Source organism: Haliaeetus leucocephalus, unplaced genomic scaffold (assembly GCF_000737465.1).
Source record: "Haliaeetus leucocephalus isolate CR32 unplaced genomic scaffold, Haliaeetus_leucocephalus-4.0 Scaffold795, whole genome shotgun sequence".
Taxonomy (NCBI): Eukaryota; Metazoa; Chordata; class Aves; order Accipitriformes; family Accipitridae; genus Haliaeetus; species Haliaeetus leucocephalus.
Genome location: NW_010973231.1, coordinates 3,862,882 through 3,882,117, shown reverse-complemented (window position 1 = coordinate 3,882,117; position 19,236 = coordinate 3,862,882). Strand labels below are relative to the sequence as shown.

Below are 19,236 nucleotides of genomic sequence, written 5' to 3'. Positions count from 1 at the left end.
TCAAAAACTGAGCTGCACATCTCATTGTCTTCAGCATAGTTTTCAAAAACTGAGCTGAGGAGGTTTCCTAGCGTGCTGGTTTGGGCTGGGGTAGAGTTAGTTTTCTTCATAGTAGCTAGTATGGGGCTACATTTTGGATTTGTGCTGAAAACAGGGTTGATAATGCAGAGATGTTTTTAGTTACTGCTGAGCAGTGCTTACACAGAGTCAAAGTCTTTTCTCCTTCTCCCCCCACCCCACCAGCGAGCAGGCTGGGGGGGCACAAGGAGTTGGGAGGAGACACAGCCGGGACAGCTGACCCCAACTGACCCAAGGGATAGTCCAGACCACAGGACGTCATGATCAGCAGATAAAAGTCAGGGAAGAAGAAGGAAGAGAGGGATGTTCGGAGTGATGGCATTTGTCTTCCCAAGTCACCATTACGTGTGATGGAGCCCTGCTGTCCTGGAGATGGCTGAACACCTTCCTGCCCATGGGAAGTGGGGAATGAATTCCTTGGTTTGCTTTGCTTGCATGCATGGCTTTTGCTTTACTTATTAAACTGTCTTTATCTCATCCCACGAGTTTTCTCACTTTTACTCTTCTGATTCTCTCCCCTGTTCCACCAGACAGGGAGTAAGTGAACGTCTGTGTGGGGCTTAGTTGCCCGATGGGGTTAAACCACAACACCTAGTCAATAATTCTTGTTATACTGTTTTCAGCACTGTTTCTCTTGCAACTCTGGTTGTAGAACTTAGTTTAAAGTAGATCCTAGTACAGATGGGTTTTTTTTTTCAGAGAGGATAACTGAAGTGCCTTTTGCCCCATGTACTTACAGGGAAAAATTCCCTGAGCTCTTTCACTTCTTTTTTTTTCTCCCCCACCCCTCCCACCCCCCAATAGTTCATCTGCAGTTACACTATGGTGTTTTTACATCTAGTAGGAAAAAAAGATGCATTTCTTGTAGAGCCTGTGTTAGGGCAAACTCAGGGTGATACACACCTCTACAATATTAACAAAGGCCTTGCTAATAAACCAGCAAGCAAGTATCTAAGATTAAGAGCTTCTTTGAATACCTCCATAAAGCACTGTCCTGGTTTCAGGTGGGACAGAGTTAATTGTCTTCCTAGTAGCTGGTACAGTGCTATGTTTTGAGTTCTGTATGGGAAGAATGTTGATAACACACTGATGTTTTCAGTTGGTGCTAAGTAGTGTTTAGACTAAAGTCAAGGATTTTTTCAGCTTCTCATGCCCAGCCAGCGAGAAAGCTGGAGGGACACAAGAAGTTGGGACGGGACAGAGCCAGGGCAGCTGACCCAAACTGGCGAATGGGTTATTCCATACCATGTGACATCATGCCCAGTATATAAACTGGGGGGAGTGGGGGCAGGGGGATCGCCACTTGGGGACTAACTGTGCATCGATTGGTGGGTGGTGAGCAATTGCCCTGCGCATCATTTGTACATTCCAATCCTTTTATTATTACTGTTGTCATTTTATTAGTGTTATCATTATCATTATTAGTTTCTTCTTTTCTGTTCTATTAAACCGTTCTTATCTCAACCTATGAGTTTTACTTCTTTTCCCGATCTTCTCCCCATCCCACTGTGGGGGGGGGGGAGTAAGTGAGCGGCTGCATGGTGCTTAGTTGCTGGCTGGGGTTAAACCATGACAAGAATGTATTTATTATGAAGAAGACTGTACCATCAGGCCCTTTTGGACTGTTGTTTTGGGTCTATGCAAAGGGTGCACTGTGAGTACATGTGTTAAAGTCAGGTTTTGGTAAGCTCAACAGTTTGCAGTTTGAGACACTATGTCACTGTATGAGATTCAGAAGATTGAATTTCCTCTTGTAATTCTGCCTGCTCTAGCTGATGCTGTACTTGGTTGGAAAGGATTTTTCTAGGATAAATGCATTTCACCCACTGTAAATAGTGCACGATCTAAATCACTGTAGTGTGTGTAATGTCTTTGCTTGCAGTTACCTGTTGTGCTTACAACAGAGAATATTATATTGCAATTACTTTGAAATATGTGGACGAAGAAATGCAATGAGCATAATTTCAGGAGACTGTTTTAGCTGCTGGAGCTCAGGGCCCTGGTGAGACTGTTACATGAGCAGTCTACAAGCAAGCAAAATATTGCTCACCACATGAGAACTAAGAGAGTTACTTGTGGGGAATAATTTATTAATCAGGTTTAGTCTCTTTTTCCACTTGCAATTTGTCTGCAAGCACTTGCTGTTTTTTTCCCCTCAGTTTTATTCACTGCTTGAAATGACTCTCTGATTTTCAGGGCGTTCACAGCCATCTCATTACAGACAGCAATCTGTGATAGCCAAGAATTAGATTTGATTGGGCACATATGTCAGCTGGTCTCATTTCTGCTCTCCAAGTGTCTCTCCTGTGACTGTATTTATGATGCAACTGTTCATGTTTACAAGTTCAAAATGGAGCTTCTCTGAATATTCTCTGGTAGTCAGTTAAAAAGCTTTGTGCCTCCACAGGCTTCTGCCCTACTGCTTGTTCCACTGAGTACTGAAAAAAGGACAGACCCTCACCTTCAGCTTTTTACTCATGATACTCATGTGGTAGTTTTACTCTCAGCTTCAGCTGGGATGCCACAATATAGCTTGGTGACAAAATACAAATCAGCATCTAAGTCTGACAGATCACGTGTAATCCATTGCCTTGCCTTGCCTTCCTTTGCCTTTCCTTGCCTTTCTCAACAGATCTTCTATTCTCTGAACCTGTAATGAACAACCTAGTGTTGCTGGCTTATTGATAAATTGATTAAATAGCTTTGTTGAAGCCTGATATTCAGAGAATCTGCATACAGTACTCCAGAGTAAGTGATAGACTTAAAAAAATAAATAATAAAAGCAGGGAATTTAGTGCTTCAGATTTGGTGAAAATTGGCTGGACAATGTGCAGATATAATGCGAACCCAGCGATAAAAAAATAGCTGAATGAATGAGCATACTTTTTATAGTTTTCTTCTTCATTGTCCAGACACATTCTCCTTTCTTTTTGTTTCTCTGGCTGATGGCTAAACAGCTGATAATTCCAGCAGAACATTTTTTCATCAGAAAATACTGCTGACATTCAGTGGGAATGTTTCAGCATTCACAGTGTTGCACTGAAAACCAGACCAAATTTTCTGACAGCATGGCTTCCTGGAAAAACTTGCTCCCTTGTCTTTGGGTCCTTGATATATCTGGCATGCTGAAGAGGAGCTAGGATCCCAGAAGCAGCAGCAATTCCCTGCACTCAGGGACCCAACACAGCAGCTGCCATAACTTCCAGGCACCCAGGCTGTTGAATTGCCAGCTCTGGGCTACCTCAGAGATGCATGTTGCAGGTTCCCAAAGTTACACATTTCGTGACCTTGCCTCTTGCTATTTTGTGAAGAATACAAATCCATTAAGATGATTCCAAATTTCTTCTAAGGAATGAACTCGCTGCCTGATTTCTTTCTTAATCTCAGAATCGTTCAGGGAGTAGGAATTTCAGCCTCCAGAAAGCTTTTTTTTTAGCGTGTTTAGCACCAGGTATCTGCTTGGCATCTGTGCTACCTCCTTCATTTGTGCATGCTATTACTGTTCTAACTCTTATTTCACATCCTTTTTCAACTGCTCCTCTTTTCAAAGGGATGTTTTGGTTTAACATTAGAATAAGGTCCTTCCCACTCTGGTACAGCACAAAGTAGTGTTTTGGGGAAATGTGTCAAGTACCACCCCAACTGTGGTGGGACAAGACAATATGGCAACTATGATAACCCATTTGCCTTAAATTGAGGTTTTGCAAGAGGAATGTTTTCTTTACCTTTCAGTGATATTTTTAGCAGTTTGCAGGAAGCGAGCATGATCGTTCTCCTTCAGCGACTGTTCAGCCTGAGAGATGAGGGATGTTGAGCGCTCAATGCACTGTTTGCAGTTCGCAATCTGCTGAGCCAGTTTTCTCAACCTCACCACCTTGAGTGGAAACATAAGAAAGCAGTCACCTCTCTAAGGTCACAAATCATGATTGCATTTGCACTTCCGAGGCTAAGCTGGTATGCAAAGGGGGAGTTAAGATGAATGGCTTTGCTGACAAGAGCTTCTTTCACACTAGCTTGATGGTAAGCTCCATCTAGCCACGTAACATTTTTAATAAGGGGACAGGCACAGCCTTTCTGCTTCAATATTTTCCACATGGAAAACAAGAGCGGAGAGCCAAAACAAGCACAGCTGGCCTATTTTCCAACAGAAGAAACGTCATTTCCTGGTACTTTCTGCTTACATGATAACTAAGGGCTATTTAGATAACAGTTTCCCTGAAATGATGAGATCTGCGCTAAAGGCAGCTTATAGATTAACTACTTTTTTCCTGTTACTGAGGTAAGTTTCATAAAAAATAATCTGAAAATAAAACTTGACAGAAAAAGGCTGTTCTATTTTACTAACAATACAAGCCCGCCCTTTTTGTTATGTGCTTTTAGTCAAACAGGGTGTTTTCTTGTTGGATATTTTTAACTGGACAAAAGCTCAGTAGTGCTGGAGAACTGACTATTATTACTGCAAACATATGCGCTGGAGATAAACACAGTAGATGTGACTGTAATCATTAGCTGAAAGGTTAGGGAGGGACACAGTCAATCCTCCATTTAAAGACAATGTTGGCTAACAAAACTTCTAGTTCCTGAAAGGTCTGGGAGTCCTTCCCATTGTTATCGCATCAGGATCATAGTTTGAACAGGGGTAAGAAATAGGAAGGAAATGAAATAATTCTGGAGTTTAGAAAGGGATTAAGGCTCAGTTACATGCAAAATGAGGAAACTAACAACCAAATGGATTGGCAGAAATATCCAAATTTATAATCAAGATAACGTTCCCAATCTCGGCAATTAGGGCACAAGCTATGAAGTTGAATTTACAATTGCATCCTAAGCAGAGATAAGGGTATCTTAGTGCACCTACTCAACAACAGAAACCAGCAGGAAAATAAATCTTTTGGAAAACTTTCAAAAAGAAAATACTGGCCAAATGATAAGTGTCCTGTAACATTGGTATTTCTTCTAAAGACAGAAACAATAAAGGGATAAAAATGATGGGAAAGCATAAAGATTTTGATAATGTTAATGATCTGATCAGCTTGTGGGATGAACTAATGCCATAATGTTTTCTCTAACCGTTCATTTGCAGAGATTACAATTTGGTCTGCACCAGCCTAACATGGGAAAGGTTCATTGCAGTATTAAGTAGCTCATCTCCTCTTTATTTACTTATTAATTAATAAAACAAACAATGAACTGAAATAAATGCTACCTTGTTAGCTTTTAGCAATCAGAAGGCATGTTATGATCTGTGAGGTCTACATATGAATTAGTTTTTTTATTTGCTTGATTCTTTTTCGTATCTTCTTCAAGAAGACAACTGATGATAAAACTTAAGAGTCTTGTCTCACCCACTCCTCCCCCCCCAATGGCAGGAATGACATCTGCACTAAAATTGTCTTATCTATTTGATATTTAAGTGTTTTGTTCCATGCCGTGTGGGATTTTACAGGTTTGGGGTGATTGGTGAGATTAAGGATGGAGCTGCACCACATTGTCAGACTCGTGTGTCTGAATCTTCAGCCTTGCGGCCATAGCTAGAACTTTATACCTGGGTGTTTCCAGCTCTGTAGCCGTAACTATAGTCCTATAGACAAATCTGCCATGCCCTACATGCCAGAAAGACTCTTAGCCACAGGCCCTCTTAAAAGAAGGCACATTGGGCAGAATTTCCCGTGGCTTTTCACATCAGTCTCTTGAACCCCTGAAATCTTTCAACATATACAACATTTAGGGCAAAGCATTCCAGATCTTTTCTGGACCTCCATTGGTATCACTTTTGGTTGAACAAAGTAGAACAAAGAATGGGGACACGTTCTGATACCAGCTATATTTAAATAAAATCGGAGTCAATTTTATTATAAATTTTCCATCCTCTACTGGATATTAGAATACATCTTTGCAAGCAATAGATTTTTTTAAAAGCAACTCATGTATATAGCATAAATCCAAATGAATGTAAAGTTTGCTACTTCGTTGGAAGCACAGCTGGTCTCACTGAATAGAGAAACAGAGTTGAAACAATAATGGAGAAGGCCATCTTTTCCATTTTGAAGGGAATTATATTTTGTTAACAGCATGAGGAAATTCAGGTTCTGTCACACAATGTACAGGACCTGTGGTTTCAAACATGTTTACGTCAGCCCTTGCCTACAGGCTTTTTATTTCAAGTTAATTGGAATATCTTGACAGCCACATGAACCATTTAACCTGCTTTTGACTTTATTCCTTTCCTGAGCTTTTCCCACACAAGAAGAGTTTATATTTTACTTACTTAGTTTAGCAGTTAAAGAGTAAACACCATGTACCTAGAAAATTAGAACATTAATTCAACTATAATGCGTTCCTGAGTTAACAGGTAGCTAGCGAAATGTGTTGAAACTTGAATATCAGAGATTTTTTCCTGCTCAATATGTTTGTCGCTAATAATCATTGTACCTCAGTAATTAGAAATGCACACTTCATTTAATTTCCTGCATGTTTTCGAATATTTTTTTGTAAGTAATTTAGACTTCCTATTCTCAAGCATGACAATGATTGAGACAAGTTCTTTATGTGACAGTATTTTAATAAATAATTAAAGTATCTAGACTAAAATATTTGTGTAGATCATTGCCAGCCATGATACCGAATGTTGTGACACTTTATGAAAGTGAAAACTTTGGGGGCAACACTGTCAGACTTATAACAGAGTGAAGGAATCATTAATTAGTCATCATCTTATTTACTGATGGTGACATCATTTCTGTGTTTATCCTTAAAAATCATAATCACATGTAGTAAGAGAAATGCCAAATAAGCTGTTGAGGTCTAGCATACTAATCTTGATATATTTCATTCTCCTCTACATGAAAGTAGCAGTAGCCCAGGACTACATAAGGACTTTTACAGATTTGTATTAATAGTACCTAAGGTCAAAACACCATAAGCATGAGGAAGCAGTGTTGACCTACTTGTGATCTAAAGAAGAAAAGCTTTTACCTTTCCTTCCTTGATTTTGGTTCCAATTATTTGTCGTCTTTGCTGTATTATTTCAATGAGCTGATCACATTCTTCCATCAACTTGGTTTCTTGGCGGGATGCATTTACCTACAAAGAAAACCACTATGATTAGCCAAACCTTTTTTGACATTTTCCTGTTCCTTTTTCTAATTTAAAAATTGTAATTTCTAAAATGTTGGTTTGGGCATTTTTTGCTCCTTTCTGTGTATAATCTGTGTATAATATAATGAATATTTTCTTATCCTCCAAGCATTTACAGCTCAGAGTCTTCTTGAACCAGACGCAATTTCTACATCATTACTAACCCTCAGAAGAGTTATCTTCTGTGGATTTATTTAGTCTCTACTTCAACACCTACAAACTTTAAGTATCCCTATCATCCTACAGCAATGAGCACCACAGCTTAACTCACAGTCAAGGGAACAACTGCCTCCTTTAGGGGGATTTGAACCTGTCTCCTTCCAGCTGCATTTAATGATCCCAAGTTCTTATTACTGGAAAGGACAGTGAACTACTGATACCTATCCACAATCTCCATGCTGCTTGTGCTTATACAGATCACTGTTTTGTCCTCTAGCAGGACTTCTTTTCTGCGTTGAAGAGTCTTAAGTGATTCAGTTTCTCCTCATATGAAAGCCGTACCATATCTTCAATGATCCTTGTTTTTATTCTCTGAAACTTTGTCAGGTCTGTCATCTCCTTTTTGATATGGGGAACAGAACTGTACTAAGTACTCAAGGTGCAAACAAACTATGGAGTCATACAGTGGCACAATACGTTCTCTACTTCATCTTGATTACTTTCATAATGATTCCTAATGTTTGTTTTGCTGAATTTAACACTTGAAAATATTGTTCATATTTTCAGTGTCCATATAGTGGCTCCTGAAAGATTCAAATTACCAAAGATCCAAGCAACATTACCAAGTCATGTGTATTGACTGTCTTTATTATTACCACTTTGCCTCAGCAATGAATCAGATAGAAAATAATGTCAGTGCTTATGTATTTTTCTACAGTATAAATACATGAGCCAGTGAAACTGTTTTTAATGCAAAAAACCTCACAAAGAATATTAGATTTCTATGGAAAATGTTGACTTTTGTCAAAAAATAAGAAAATTTAAACTAGAAAAGTTTTGCTTCTCAGCTGAAAATGTTTTGTTTCTGGGGGAGACTGATTTTTTTCACTGAAAAGTCAACATTCTATATGACAAGAAAAATGTACTTCCCCACCAGCAGTAGTATGTATAGCTTACACGTACATGTAAAGAGTCAGAGAAAAATGCAGAAAGTTCTAATCATATCTAGAATGAAGAAAAATTTAAAGGCTTGATTTCAGAGCTGTGTTTCCATACACACTTTGCTAAGAGGGTAAAGCAGCCTTCAGCCCTGGCCAATTGCTCCTAAAGCCATGTCACCTTTTCCATTGGGCTAGTAAGAGCTAGTGGTAAACAACAACAGGGAACGGTTCCAGGTCACAAGTAACTGTATTTCTCCCTTCAGTTATTTTTCAGTCCAATGAACCCCTTGATTTGCCTTGGCCTTCTTTTTTTAGTTCCAACAATGAGTTTAAACAAACATTTACCTGTAAGCACATTATGGAGCTCATTAAGATTAAGCAAATACTTATATATCTGAATTTGGACCAGGGGCAATTTTTTACAAATAACCTGCTTATGTGAAATACATTGTGTCCTCCAGGCAAAGAGGGGACTTGTTTACAAAGGCCTGCCTTCATTAAGGTTTTGGATTATCCTTCCCAAACCTTCATCAAATTAAAGTTTGATTGCATATTTTACAGGCTTAATTATTAATTAAGATATCAGGATTATAAAGAGAAAATGTATTTGTTTCTGGAAGGGGTCAGGTGGTACTGAAAGTGCTGGGGAGATCTGCACACAGTAGGTGAAGGTGTAGAAAGTACTTCCACTGTGCAGTTTTAGGTGCCTATTTATCTCCTTAACGTTAGCTGCTTCCTCTGCCTGGCTTCCCACCATGGTCCGTGAGGAGAGACGGACCATGGAGCAGCTGACCCAAAGCCTCTGGCAGTGTCAGTCTCTCTCCACTGACTGCTCAGGGAGCCTAGAAGAACTAGTCAATCAACACTGTCCCTCCTATTCCCCCTCTTCTCGTCATCCTACCACCCTGGCTGCATCACACCCGCCGTGTATCGTACTTTGGCGTGAAACTCTGCAGAGCTGTTTTCAGTGAGCCAGCCGGTGCACCAGTTTCCCCAGTCCCAACTCCGGTTTCACTAGTGGACTGAAATTCCACCAAAGAGCAGTGAATCCCAAATGGGGTCAGTCAGGGGCAACGATCACATCCACTGCGCACGGGTGCAACTCCTTCTGGGTCGATACTGAGGTCTGCTCATGCCAGAGCCAACTTCAGCAGTTAATTACGGTAACACTTCACAGGATTTTTGAGTAGCTTCCACTCAAAGTGTTACTTCTATCACTATTCACATCACAAATTCGTTTTGTCGAGCAGATCTAATTAATCTTTGGGGTAACTGTCATGAAACATAGAGTTACAGGAAGGTTAAGTCAACATTGTTTCATTTAATGCTCTGGTTGGTTTGAATAATAATGTATTAATTAAATCTTAAAAAACTCCAGACAAGAAAAACAAAATGCTTGGAAAAAACCTTTGGATTTCTTATGCACTGACTGCAGACTTCTCTTTTTCTTTGAAATCTGAAAAGTATACTCTTTTATAAGCTTCATTTGAAGACATTTCCAACTTCATAGCTTGCACGAGCTTATTAGAAGTGAAAAGAATATTCCAAAATTATTTGATATGTCTGAGCTTTGTATGAAAAAACCCCACATTTAATCTGGGGGCTCTTCTCAAGCTGAAATACTCCTTAATCAAATTTTCAGCCTACAAGGCCTCTGATTCAGTAATAACTTTATAATTGAGCACATGCCTAACTTTAAGTGCACCATATTAGCTGTGGCCCTAAAGGAACTATTTGTGAGATTAGCATTGAATATTATTTACTTGTATGTTTCTGAGGAGTCATATGTCAGACCAAAGAGCCACAGGCATGGAGCAGGGCTCCGCTGCACAGGTGCTACAGAAATACCAGAATAAGGCTCTGCCTTCTGCTTGACTCCTTTGATGAACAGCAACCTTGACAATAACTTCCAGCTGGGGCTGGCCAAGGAATGCAAGTTCTGTCTGGTGAAAATATTTGAGGTTTTACGTTCTACATTTTTCCACATTAAAAACAAGCCCTCTTTCCAAGGAGTTCATTAAAAGAGACTGAGAGCTGCATTAGAAAAGTCTGGAGACTGTGTCGCTCACTTTGGTTGTGGGAGGCTCTGAATCGTGCAGAGAGCAGACTTAAATCTGGGCTTCCTCCATCCCAGATGAATGTTGACTCCTTAATCTGAGCTATCTATTGCCTGAGAGTTTATGCTGGACTTGGGGACACCTTTCTGTAGAAAATTTCACTGACATCAATCCACTTAGCTTTGGCATCAACAAATTCCTTAAAAATCCATGTCCAGAACAACTTTGAAGCTAAAGCTTTGTGGTTTGTTGGTATCATTTTCTACAAACTTCTTTTCCATGCCACAAAACAGTTTTAAAACTGACTAGGGGGCCTTGTTACGATGTACCAAAAATTATGACATTTTCTACTACAAACAAGCAAGCAAGCACTGATTCTAGTCCTGTTGCTTTTGTGGGAAATTCATTCCTATTTCTGTAATATCCGAAGACCTCGAACAGACAGTTTACTGAAAAAAAAAATATTCAGGGTTCTTTCCAGGTTTTCCAGACAGATGGATAAGGACTGCTGGCCTTTGCCTCAGGGAGTGGGTGTACAAAAAAAAGAAAAATGGGGGTTCCTCAGATGTCTGACAGGGAGCTGGAAACACCAAACCCTCCCGACCCGAAGGGGAGAGCAGGCCAGCTGTTCCCAGCTCCACAAGCTGAGAACTGCTTTGGAAAGTGCTCTGCTCTCTGCAGAGGCTTCCTTGGCTTTCATCTTCAGAGACCTGAGTAAAATTGCAGCTTAGGTCATAAGAAAATGAATGTGGTGGTTTCAAAGTCCCCAGCAGATGTTTGGGAAATCACAGAACTACAACATGGCTAGAGGTTCAAGGTTCTGGCGGAGCTTCTATGGTTAATTCAAAGGCAAACAGAGTGTCAGAGGGCTAGATTCATACCCAAGAAAACTTCCTCAACTAATATACTGGAATCAAAGGATTTTTTAGTGTCTCAGCAGAATTTTCCTTGCAGGAGCAAAACTCTCCTTCTGTGATTCCTTACGGCTGAGGCAATTTTGTCCCCAAGTGGAAATGCACACGTGTCTCTTCAGCAAATAATCTCTAAATGACAAGCAAATTAAGACACCCTAAATTAGAGATAGTCTGCTTTTTTAAGATTACACTGTCTGGAATAAATTCATCAAAACCAGAGTAATTTTTATTCACTAGTCCTCTGCTGGTTATGCAAAATGGAAGAAAGTAGGTTGTAGAAAGGGTCTGATCTTTGGAAAGTGAGGTATGAATTTGAGTTTCAGCTTTACTATTCAAAAATGGTCTCAATGCCTCAAAAAATAATTTCTTTGCAGTTGTGGTCATACAGATACAGAAGAGGTATTGGCTTTTTTTGATGGGTTTGAGTTGACAGTTATAGAATTACTATATACTCACAAATAAAAACGTCAGAAAAGCAAATTGCAATGATTCCACTTAACAACTGTAACATCATTGCCACAAAGTTCACTCTAGATATTTTGAGCCCGAATTCTTTCTTACACTAAGCCCAGAAATTGAGGAAAAAAAAATAATCTGAAATGATGACGTATAATGGCTGGTACCTGTTTACTCTAGGAAAACTTTCTTCGTTGTGATGTAGGTGTGGAACACATTGTCTTGGATTAGAGTGTCTAGATGAATTAAAGGATTATACTCATCCAAAGAGAGAGGCTTATTTATTTTCTTTACTCCATGTTGTAAAGTGAATAACTTTTCTTCATAGAGTCACAATACATTGAAGTCATATTTTAACAAAATCCATGTTTCATTAATTTCCTTAATGGAAATACAAAGGATAATGATTAATGTGCATTTATGAAAACATTTCTTCCCTTTCTTTTTATGGATGTCTAGGTTGAGTGAGAGTCATGGATTCAAACTTCTTTCATTTCATATCCCTGTTTGATATTACAGGTTATTCAATTTACTCTTCTGTAGAGTAAAAGCAACTCTTGGAATAAAGCTTTTTCAGACTTTATCTAGTCTAAGCGTAAAACTGATTTTATCTATTATGACAAACTGTGCCTTTGGAAATATGTGATATTAATCAGCTTGCCATCTGAATGGATCATCTACGACTCCTTTACTTTGAATTGGCGCAAGAGAAAAGGGAATGGTCCTCTCCCATTTCAAGTGTGCCAGAGGCTTTGTTTTTGTTTGCATTCCACATCTATCTCTAACCAGGAGACCTGTGTTTAGAGGCAGTCTCAGAGCAGGTTAAACAAAGGTCAGTGCAAAAATACAGCAACTTACTCTGGCTACCTAGGAATTTTGTGAATGAAGAATCGATTAGGCCAGGATAGCTAAACTGCTTTGGGTCAGGCTGATAAGACTATCTGCCCCAATCTTGACTAAAACTAAACCTCTTTAGAAGTTTGAAATACTCATGTTACTTATTAAAATATTATTTTAAAGTTTTTTGTCCCACTGTGCTTTGAAGCACATTGTTGAGAAACTAATCAGCAAGATACCTAGCAGTCCTCCAGTGACATTTCCAATCTAATCACAAACCAAAGCAAATCCAGAAGTTTCATGGGAAACAAACATATTGTTTCTTTTAAGAATTCCATTAAAAACATAAACAATCTTAAACTCAGATGATCTGGAAAGTTCTTATAAACAGCTACTCCAGAGATGCTTATGCTGACAGCTGTAAAGCCCGTCGACCAGGCTTGCTTCAATGAACCAAGTATTGTTTTTATAAAACACAAATGCAGCGTCATGTTGGAACTATAGCTGACATTTCTCAGGATAGGAAATCCCACTGGAGAAAAGACATTTGTTGAGAGAAAAACCGCAGTTTCACAACTGGGTTAAACTGCTCTGGGATCATACTGCCAAAAAAAGAAAAAAAGTATTCCCCATTTTCCTTCCATCCACAGAAGCTGGTGTGGCCACCTGGGGAAATGGCTGGGCTGAGCTCTCATGGCTCACGTGGGCCCAACGGGGAAGGCAGAAGCAGAGGTGGGGACACTTTTGGCACCAATGAGGCTTCAGATCAGATTAAGCTGTTTGTGAAACTAAGCCCTAAGAGGTATGTGGGGTTTCAAGATGCAGTAAAAGAGTCATGTTAATAATTTATTTTCTGTCATTATTTTTGTCCTTTATGTTAGTCCTTTCTTTGAACCTAAATAATGGAAATATTTTTTGAATTGAACAATATTTACTTATTTGTTGTTTTTATTTTGTTTTTCCTGCTGACATCAAGCCTTTGTTTCACATTGAGTAAAATATTCCACTTAGTGTGTTTCATTTAGGGTGGAAAAACAAAACAAATAATCACTGAAGTTCAAAGGACTGCCCATCCTTTGATGAAGATGAAGCTAGTGTCCTTGTAAGCAACAGTTCAGTACTTAAAACTCTCATCCAGGATGCGGGGTCTTTAGCCTAGCGTTTAACATACTCACTAGAGGACCAATGCCTTTGGTCTCCTTGCTGCTCTAATTGCTGTTTAGCTATTTATGTTAGGCAGAAAAAGGAAGAACTCGGAACTATTTTATTCCCATAAAGGTAAACGTCTCAAAGACAGAGAGTTCCAAAAAGTAACAACATCTTGACTGACAAGTTATATTCTTTGATGGCAGGCACAAAATATCACCTGCCGCATTAGTTAACCAGTGATTAACAGTGAACTAAACCCCATTTTCTAGTCTAAGGACAAAAAGTTGCAGGAATATCAGTCTAACAAGAATATTAACACACACACACGTGTATGGATGTGAGACAAAGGGAGAGATGGAGCAAATGGGAACTGGCCGCCCTCACAGGCAACGCCAAGCACTGCTATTAGCTTATATACAATCCACGTGACTTGTTATCATACTTACGATTCCAATTTGCAGAAGTTACAAAACGTTTGTAGGTGCAGTAACATATTTCAGCACGTGCCTAATCTGTACATAAAATGTACATGTAAGTGCTGCAGTTCTATATATATATAGGATCAATTATACATTTAATTAGTAATTTGTGAAAGCAATTAAATAATTCTTTAGGCAAATAATATTTGACTACTAGGCTAGGGCTTACTGGACATGCAACTTAGGACATCCTTGAATGAATATTCTGTATTGCCATATGCCATGAAGCATGTTTTGTCAGTTTTTATTTCTGAAGTTTCTCTTTTCTCTAACACTATATAAAATTAAGACTCTGACTAAAGCTTACCTGAGATTTTTATTGAATGAAATCAACTTTTATGAGAGTGGAATTAAATGTAGAACTAAAGTAATTAGAAATCAAATGTAGATAATGCCATATATTTAATCTAAATAATGTTAATAGAGAAAGTGTCTCTTGTACCCTCTCTCATTAGAAAATGTCTTAGGAAAAAAATGCTGCAAACTCCTCCTTAGGGTTTTATGCACATCATGAAGTTTGCGAATGAGTCTCTTACTGAGAGTAAGAACTCCCGATTTCCTTCAAGTCGTATTTTCCTGTCTATTTCACAAATCAAAAAATGTCAGTTACTTCCAGCACTTAAATATAGCAAATAAATTCAGCTGCTGAACAAGTACCTTCTCAAAAATGGAAGATACAGGGACAGAAGAAAAAGCAACTTTCAGTGGAGCTACTTTCCAAGTTATCTGCCCCACATATTTCACAGTGATGGTAAACACTTATTTAACCCATTGCCCCTTTCCTACTACCTGAAAATACCCCCAGCAAAGTAGATTCCTTATTCCAAACTACTACTAGTCCCCTTTGTATGACTACAAAGGCCATTTGCTGTGGTTCAGACACCAGGATTTACACACGGGCTTTCCGCCTACATTTTCCTAATGAGAACTTCTCAGTTTATTGGGGCTTTGACTGAGATTGTCCCAAATCTCAAGAAGGAGTGAGTACCATGGAACTTAGTGAAAAGAGAGTACTCACTGGTTTTTTTATTGTCACAGACAAAGCCTCTTTATTGTTTGAGTGTCCTCAGGGAATCACCCTGACAGCCGAGTTTTGATTTTGCTGTCCCTCAAGTGACAGAAATGCTGTATGTATCTTATATAAAAACTGATGGAGACATTTTGTCGCAAAATTTGAAGGAACTATCTTGCAGCTGAAGTCTTACCAGAAACTCAAATTTTCATTATCTATATAATTTTCCTATTTGGCTCATTTCTTTTTGATCAGCCACACAAAAAAAAGACAGCAGGATTTTCCAGGTGCTGCCATCTTCTCTTCATCACTTTTGCACTACTGTTGTTACACTGATTTAAAATGTGTCTGATATGTGTGAGTGTTCAGTATCTGTGCCAGTGAAATAAAGAGTCTTTCAATAGACTCTTTTTTTTGCAGGTGATTATATAACATGGCTATAAAAAACACCCTTCGACACACGCAAAAACAATTTTGGACTGGGAACTTTATGCTAAGATTTAGCCTGCAGCAGATCTTTAGAAGTGAACTAGAAACTGAGCATTTCCATCACGAACACAAAGCAAAGGATGCAGCAGTTTGAGGGTTACACAGTTAGAGGAAAATGCCTTCCCTTCTTTATACAACCAAAAATGATTTTGCAGTGCTGCCCAGAATTTGCTTCCTATGACGTTTGGTGAACTGAAAACAAAACAAAACAAAACAAACAGAAAGACTGAGATACAGATGTTATAAAGCTGTCTACAAGCAAAACCTATTTCCTTTACCCTCCCCCCTAGATAATTGCTCCAATTTTTCCTCCAGCTGAGTTCAGATTATGTTTCTGCCTAACAGATGAGAGAAGCTTCATGGTATTGACTATATAACAGACGTTTAATCATATGTTTCCTAGAAAAGATGAGAAGAAAGTCCAGAAACAAAACTCAAATTGCTTAGAAAAAAGTAACTGGCAAAAGAGGCTCATGCTCAAATTTGTGCCTTATGCCAAATAACGTCACGATCTAAAAGACGTTTGCAGTAGCCTCACACATTCACGGAAGCAATGTGCCTTGGAAACTATGACAAAGAAGCAGATTTACTGTGATATGGCACTTTGTCAGCCAGAGAAACCTGTGACACTAAAACCAAGGGGAGAACCTAAGCGCTTACAGCATGAAATCCTTCCCTGGTTCAACAGAGAAGTGGCTAAATCCAGAGCTGCATACAGCTGGAAAAGGCACAGGCCAGCAGAGCAGGATGCGGCCCCCATTGCCTTGCACGTGGCAGGCATTGGGGAGTCCTGCCAAAGACCACCCCGGGGTGCTGAGACCCCTCCAGCACGTGGTGGGAAGAAGGGAGAGCTGGCAGTGGGTTGGTATGGCCACGGGGATGCTATCACCCAGGGATTAACCTATATTGCCATATCCTAGGCCTGTCAATCCCAATTTTACGACTGGTTTTGTAAAATTTGTCTTAGGCTCCTACAGCAATTTTCAGATGTCCACACGAGCAATTTGTCTAGCACGTTTGTTACAAGCAAATTATTGCATCCTTGTTCTACCCAGTGGGACTGGATCCAGCTAGAGCCTCTTCTCCCTCAGCTGAGGTAGAAGGCTTGTACCTAGACTGTTAATTTATGCCAAAGCATAAATATTTACATTACTTCCTTTTCCCTCAAACATCCTCCCCTTATAACAGCTCCAGAATTAAGTAGCTGCTTTCCTGACACGCACGGGCATTTTTATGGACTTTTAAGAGCCACATGCTGATTTAGCCACATGCTAGAGGGCTCTCTCGTTGGGTGAATGTCCACAGAATTTAAAGATAAAATTCTCCAGGACAGTTTTTAATGCTTTAAAAAAAGTTTTCTACAGATACTATGAGATGCGTGAATGCTGTGGACTAGGACTACAAATAAACATATTTCAGACTAGTAGCCATTTTTATTCCATTTTCTCAGTTTGTAGAGAAAACTATATTTTATCCTATGATAAATCCTATTTATCATTTTAGGCGGCCAAGCCTGCTGTCCCTGGGGAGGCAGCCACAGCCACCTTTCCTAAACAGAGCGAGGAGCAGAGCTGGCTCACCAGGGCCAACCCAGCGAGCTGCCCCGAGCGAGGGGGTGCTCTGCAGAAAGCAGCCTGGCCGAAGGCACGAGGTTGTAGACCTGCCATCGTCTCCAAGGAAGGAAAACAAAACCTTCCTGATTAACAGCCATTGGGGTTTCTGCAAAACCAAGAAATGACAGGATTACAGAGGAAGGGAGAGTGGAAAGGTGGAAAAAAAGAGTGTAAAACAAAAAACATGTTAGGGATGCGTCTGAAAGATGAGCAAAACCAGTGTGCCAGGTTCTCCTAACAAGATAGAAAGATATGGGACAAAAAGGAGTGTTACAGTCTCAAGCACTCACTTTTCAGGGTGTGGGTCCCTTTGAGAAAAAGGGATTTTTAAAATTAAGCATTACCATGAAGTATTAGCACAGACTATACTTTCATAAGAGGCATGAAATCAGACATTCCAATATCAAAATTATTATTACTGTAAAATGCTTAATAATATCTCCACTGTACTTAAAGCCGTAAAAAATACACGTTTGGCTTGATTTATTCACAAAAGATTTCCTGCCGATATGCCCAGAACCACCCACAGGAATCCAAGACTGGAAGTGGACTTCTTGAGTCTCCCAAGATCAGGTTCCCCATCAGGATAAATCCTGTCATAAATTGATAAACTCCATCTAAAAATAGGCAAGATTTATGCCTCCGTTGCTGTGATGAAAGGCAGCCCCAGATCCTCCCTCCCCGCGGGCTGGAAGGCATCCAGCTTCCAGATAACGAACATCCCTGACCAGTCCTTGCCTGCTCGGGTGAGCAAAAAGTGAAAATAACTCTCTTCCAGAAGGGAATAAACATTAGTTTTAAAGCACAGAGAGACTGGGATATGGCCTTTGCTATCGATGAAGTTACAATTGCCTGATGGGACGGGTGTATGGGTAGATAATTAATCTGGAGTGAAGCTGGTTGCTGGGAAGCCATTAACAGCTCACTTTGCTGATGAGAAACAGTGGCTCTGTGATAACATTTGGTTTGGCTGGTGAGGATTCATTTGTGCAAAAGACACAAAGCCTGTTTATTGTTCATTTTCGGAAACATCAGCTTCTGCTCCATATCAAAAGCCAAAAAAGTCATTCCTTTTTCATTTTTTATGTAATATTGAATTTTTTGGTTTATGACATGACAAAGGCTTTAAAAAACGTTAGCGTTTATTTCTACGAATAAATGTTAATTAGCATAGCTTTTTCTAAAGTTTATATATCCCCTAATAAAAACTTCGTAACATCAACACAAGGAATAATAATTTCCTTTCCTTTCCTTCCTTGTTTTTCAAAGTTTAAATTATGTGTGACACCCAAAGCTTCTTTTCTTTTTTCAACTGGTTTTAACCCCCGCCAAATCTAAATCAACATTAAAATAACATTATTAAAATTATTTAAAATTACATAAGGAAAATCTAAGTATGTAACAGCAGTTTTTAAAGTGTACTACCGATGTTTTCACATGTTTACAAATTGTATACTATATATTTTACATCATTATCTGTAATATATTGTATCAAAAAATGAAAAAGAAAACATTTCCCATTAAATTAACTATCTGTTCAGTTTCAACCTTTGAGTGAGTTCATTTGGCAATGCTAATACAGCCATTGGAAACTTCAGCTTTTCTTTTCCCAATATTTTATGATTTTAAATTTGTAACATTAATGTTACAACCAACATACTGTTTGCTTAATTTGTGTTCCTGGTTTAGAATGACTTTCTGTCACAAAGCAGCACTAAGAAAGAAAGAAAGCAAACGTACTGACTGTCTAAGCCTCAGCTTCTCTAATGTTGGAGATGTTCACACCATATCTGAAGTTTTCACAGAGCTCTGAGAAACAGAGATAGCTTTAAAGTTTACTTCCACATCCCCACTTGCCCGATTTCCAGCGTGGCCTAGGTCCAGGGTTTTGACTGAAGCTCATTTCTTAATTTTT

General features: G+C 39.2%; 1 protein-coding gene across 2 annotated transcripts in view; it reads right to left on the bottom strand.

The window, feature by feature from the left end:
* MID1 (midline 1) overlaps positions 1–19,236 on the bottom strand; it is a 99,404-nt gene that overhangs the window by 23,135 nt on the left and 57,033 nt on the right. For both annotated transcript variants that reach the window (XM_010581576.1, XM_010581577.1), the window contains exons 3-4: positions 7,054–7,161; positions 3,804–3,952 (exon numbers count right to left, since the gene is read on the bottom strand). In XM_010581576.1, the coding sequence (XP_010579878.1) occupies positions 3,804–3,952; positions 7,054–7,161 (257 nt within the window). The remainder of the gene's footprint in view (positions 1–3,803; positions 3,953–7,053; positions 7,162–19,236) is intronic.